Below are 422 nucleotides of genomic sequence, written 5' to 3'. Positions count from 1 at the left end.
CAAAACGGCGCACTGGGGGTCCCCAGGGCTTGCTAGCCTTTGGGGGGGGGGGGTCCCTGGGGCTGGTTGGGGGCTTGTGAGAATCCCAGGACAGGCTGGGAGTTCATGGGGTCCCTGGGGCTGGTTGGGTTTTGGGGGGGTTCGAGGGTGTTTGGGGGGGAGCTGAGGGCTCGCAGGGATTTGGGGACCTGGGGGGGGAGGGGGGGAAGGATGCTCACCCAGAGTGACGAGGACGTGGCGGATCTCGGCCCCCATGACGGTGCCGTTGCCCTCCTTGTCGAAGACCCGCAGCCCCTCCACGTAGTCCTCGAAGCAGCCCTGGTCCTTGTTCTTGGCGATGGTTTGCATCATGGGCAGGAACTGCTCGAAGTTCAGCGTCTTCAGGTTCATCTCTGTGGGAGAGAGACCGTCGGTGGGGGGGG

General features: G+C 65.2%; 1 protein-coding gene across 1 annotated transcript in view; it reads right to left on the bottom strand.

Annotated features, from left to right (window-relative positions):
* Positions 1-422, bottom strand: part of LOC104830344 (myosin light polypeptide 6) — a 3,357-nt gene that overhangs the window by 814 nt on the left and 2,121 nt on the right. Inside the window, exon 3 of the mRNA XM_010565178.1 lies at positions 219-392. Within this exon, the coding sequence (XP_010563480.1) occupies positions 219-392 (174 nt within the window). The remainder of the gene's footprint in view (positions 1-218; positions 393-422) is intronic.

The sequence above is a fragment of the Haliaeetus leucocephalus genome, unplaced genomic scaffold (assembly GCF_000737465.1).
Source record: "Haliaeetus leucocephalus isolate CR32 unplaced genomic scaffold, Haliaeetus_leucocephalus-4.0 Scaffold186, whole genome shotgun sequence".
NCBI classification, from domain to species: domain Eukaryota; kingdom Metazoa; phylum Chordata; class Aves; order Accipitriformes; family Accipitridae; genus Haliaeetus; species Haliaeetus leucocephalus.
Note: the sequence above shows the minus strand (reverse complement) of the source record. Positions and strands in the feature narration are given on the sequence as shown.